This window comes from Mercenaria mercenaria, chromosome 18 (assembly GCF_021730395.1).
Source record: "Mercenaria mercenaria strain notata chromosome 18, MADL_Memer_1, whole genome shotgun sequence".
NCBI classification, from domain to species: domain Eukaryota; kingdom Metazoa; phylum Mollusca; class Bivalvia; order Venerida; family Veneridae; genus Mercenaria; species Mercenaria mercenaria.
This window is the reverse complement of record NC_069378.1, coordinates 29,520,676-29,524,447: the sequence shown is the minus strand read 5'-3', so window position 1 is coordinate 29,524,447 and position 3,772 is coordinate 29,520,676. Positions and strand designations below refer to the sequence as shown.

General features: G+C 34.2%; 1 protein-coding gene across 1 annotated transcript; it reads right to left on the bottom strand.

Annotated features, from left to right (window-relative positions):
* Positions 1 to 342: 342 nt before the first annotated feature.
* On the bottom strand, positions 343 to 2,370 carry LOC123537748 (E3 ubiquitin/ISG15 ligase TRIM25-like). Its single transcript, XM_053529756.1, has 2 exons — positions 2,018 to 2,370; positions 343 to 907 (listed from the first exon to the last, which is right to left on the bottom strand). Exons 1-2 carry the CDS (start codon positions 2,368 to 2,370, stop codon positions 343 to 345), a joined length of 918 nt encoding a protein of 305 aa, XP_053385731.1.
* Between the last annotated feature and the right edge of the window lie 1,402 nt (positions 2,371 to 3,772).

The following is a 3,772-nucleotide window of genomic DNA, read 5'->3' as shown; positions in this document are numbered from 1 at the left end:
AGCCATTATCATCATTTCCAGACCACGTGATCTAACATGAGGAACTGTCGGACGTTTGGCGACTGGTCATTTTTTTGTAATGGTTTGCTATGGTATCTTCCTTGGATGCACAAATGTTTTAATTCCGTGTATTAAAGGTATAAAAATGCAATGTATGTCATTTGGACAACTAATGGAACTAAAAACAGAATATAATGTCAGCAGTTCAGCAGTCGGGATTTCCTCTGATGTAGTGCAAGATCCATTATTTGTCTTTTTACTCTAAGTCTGGAGCGCTGTTGACAACATACGATACGAACGAAAATGATGATCTGCTTAACAAATAGCATTACATATATTGAATCACTCTATGCATTCCACCGATGAAAATGGAAAAACTTCAGGATCAAAATCAACTAAACACCCCAGCAACTTGAGAGTTTCCTTCAGTTCTTGATTTAACGTAAATACCAGTTCCTCATTTGTCTTAACTTTTGACATGTCACTCAAAAGTGCCTCACAACTTTTTATAGAAACTTTGCTTGTTTTAATATTTACAAACAATTGCGCTTCGTTTTTACTGGACAATTTCTGTTCACTGGTTGTCGTTGTTGAAATAACAGTATCTAGAGTATCTAAATCTGACTGTATGACTTTCTTACTATCTTCATACTTCGCACCAATTTGCTTCTTTGAAGTGTCGGCAAGCTTTTTTATCTTTTTTATCAGTTGTTCTTGGAAGCTGTCTACGTCTTCTAATAGTTCATCCTTTTGCTTCTGAAGATAACTCAGATTATGTTTTCTTGTTTCTCTTTTCTGTTTCATCTTGGACAGAATATTTTGAAGTGAATATTTTGTGTCATTGTACTCTGTACTGTCTCGTATACCTTTTGAAACATCGGGCAGATAGTCAACATTTACACATGCCCTGAAAATGAAAGTAACAGTTAATAAACATCGAGTTTACTGATAAATCGATAGATATGGCTGCAGCTTACAACTACAAGTACTACTGAAACAGATTAGTAAAATTATATAATGTTTCAAATTTTATGTAAATTTGGTTATACTTTCTTCATTAGAAAGGAATTGTATTTCCTAAGGGAGACAAGTTTTACGTGTCTTAGATTTTTTATCAAAGCGATTTTGTTATTATTTTTCTCAGTTGCTTTCTGATTTCATATGATCTCTATATATGAATTTGAAAGTTATAATTGTGTGTCAAAAATAGACCGGTAACAAAAATGATATAGTAATATTTTGAACTTTAGACATTTCTACTGTCGTATTTAAAATTGATCAATCATTTGAAATGCGCGTAATTGTTACGCATTATCACGGTATCTACCAAGAGGTTGTATACAAGAAGGACAAAGGGCCCCATTCAAATAACGCAGCCGCCCGTGGAAGTAGGCGTACGTGTAAATGTATACACTTACACTGCGGCTGCGCACATGTACACATTTACACATACGAATTTAATAACGCTATAACAATAGCACAGAATTAACAAACATACACGCTACACAATAAATCAAAAACATAGTTTAACTACTGAAAATAATTTGGAAAAGGAATTTTTATGATCTCTTTATGAAATAAACAATGGGCAGTAGAAATATTTGTTACATCGTTTTAAAGTATATTTTATATAACCTTGCTACAAATTGTCTCCTCTTTATAATTTATTATTTAATATACAGTTATAAAAAGCAGTTGTCTATATTAGTATAAAATTCCAAAATAAAATTTTCTAGAGTGTAGGTTACTCAACTTAACTGTAGAACCTTAATTTATCTAGCTTCTAGGTTAATGAAAGTTTGCAAAACATACGCACTCCGATGGATTCTGCTATATCTTGATTTATTGAATTTTAATAATTAAAAAATGCAAGATAATGTTATCTTTTCAATACCTCTCATGAATAGAATTTATAAAACCAGTCTTGGTATACGCTTTCAAAGCATCCTGTTAGACTTTTTATTAAACAAAAATGTGACCTTCGAAACGGGTTGTATATTTTTCCCAAGCTGTTTACCTGTGTTTTATAGCAATGCAAACTGCACAGCACACTTCGTCATGATCTTTACAGAACATGTCAACCAACTTTCCATGGTGCATTGAACATCGCTCTGTCGGAAGACTCGTCCCAGTTTCGAAGTTTTCATTTCGATTGTTTTGTCCGGACTTGTCTACGATCTGGTGCGGTCTTAACACCGGAAATTTGTTATGATACAGCAAACATTTAGCACAGAAATATGATCCACACTCAACACAGAATTTATCCGCTTCTTTTGTCATTCCAGATTCCGAGCACGGAGAGCAACACTTGTCGAAAATCTCCTCTGATCCTTCAGCGATAGATTTTGTGAAGTCGTCGCCTGTCGCCATTTTGCGGGTGTATTGATTCGTTATGTATACGGAGTACTTAAACTGTAACCTGATATGATTTTAACTTTCGTTTTGATTATTACAATTCGCTATGCATCGTTTGATAAAATATTTAGTTGAAAATATTCACATATTTGCACTAATTACATTTCTTCTAAAGCTTAATAATAACATTCTTAAGACATTAGATTAAATTGAAAAATAAGAAAACACACTGATTAGACTTAGAAGTATACAGTGCAACCTCTGCAGAGCAACATCCTTTGGGAGATGCAGATATTGGCCTCTGTTGAGAGGTTGTTGCTCTATAGAGGTTAAATTGATAGTAAATTTTAACTATGAGAAATTTTGATGATGCTGTTGGGGAGAGATTTTTGCTATAGAGAGGGCCGCTCTGGAGAGGTTGCACTGTAAATATAAACTCTCCTAACGACACCTCGAAGGAACAAACACCTTCATAAAGACGTACGAAAGTGATGCATTGCATGAATTTCTGGGTAAATTAATCTCTTTAGAGTGGCAACCTCTACAAACAAAGGTGTTCGTTCTATAGAGGTTGCCTGTAAATACAGTAACTAGTAACATAATTGCCATTAATAGCTAGTTTTTACTTATACCGAAATTAAACTGTGCTTTTTCCTAAAGGAATGCTGTACGTGTACTACGGTGTTCCGTTTGGACCATCGAGATTTTTATTCCTGAACCTAATACCTCGAAATCACGAAACTACATTGATGAAAGTCGAAACCACGATGGTAAAATTCAAAAGTCGAAACCACGATGGTGAAAGTCGAAATCACAATGATGAAAGTCGAAACTACGTGGACGAAAGTCAAAAGCACGATGGTGAAAGTCGAAATCACGATGGTGATAACACAAAATCACGATAGTGAAAACGCGATTTTTATCCTCGTGGTGTCGTGATTTCGAATTTCACCATCGTAGTTTTAAGTTTTCACCATCATGTTTACGAGTTTTCAACATCATGCTTCCGACTTTCGTCATCATACTTTCGTGATTTCCACTTTCGAGATGAAAATATCAATGGTCCAAACAGAACACCTTAGTGTACCTATATTCGCATTGCATATATTTTGACGCTCAATCGCCAACCTTAAGAAACTAGAGATATTTGCTCGGGCTTAAATTGCTGGATTAAAAATATCGCGCTTGTGTGGCAAACTAAAATTAAGGGAATTAGCGGATAATAAAAACATATTTCATAATTGCCAATTAATCAATTCATTGTTATTTCAATTATGCTTCAATGCGAAAACAAAAATAAATGAAAAGATCTAGAAAGGAGATCCTATAGAAGCATAGACCGCTACCAATCATAATAATAGCATACCCAGTTTGATCGTTAAGTAATGGAATATGCAAAATTTATTTTTGATCTTGA

Bases quoted from the DNA above. Each gene is read 5' to 3' on its own strand.
- LOC123537748 (XM_053529756.1), bottom strand. From the start codon at position 2,370: ATGGCGACAGGCGACGACTTCACAAAATCTATCGCTGAAGGATCAGAG. The intron at 908-2,017 runs GTAAACAGCTTG...TTTCATTTTCAG, and splicing joins TGCATTGCTATAAAACACAG to GGCATGTGTAAATGTTGACT.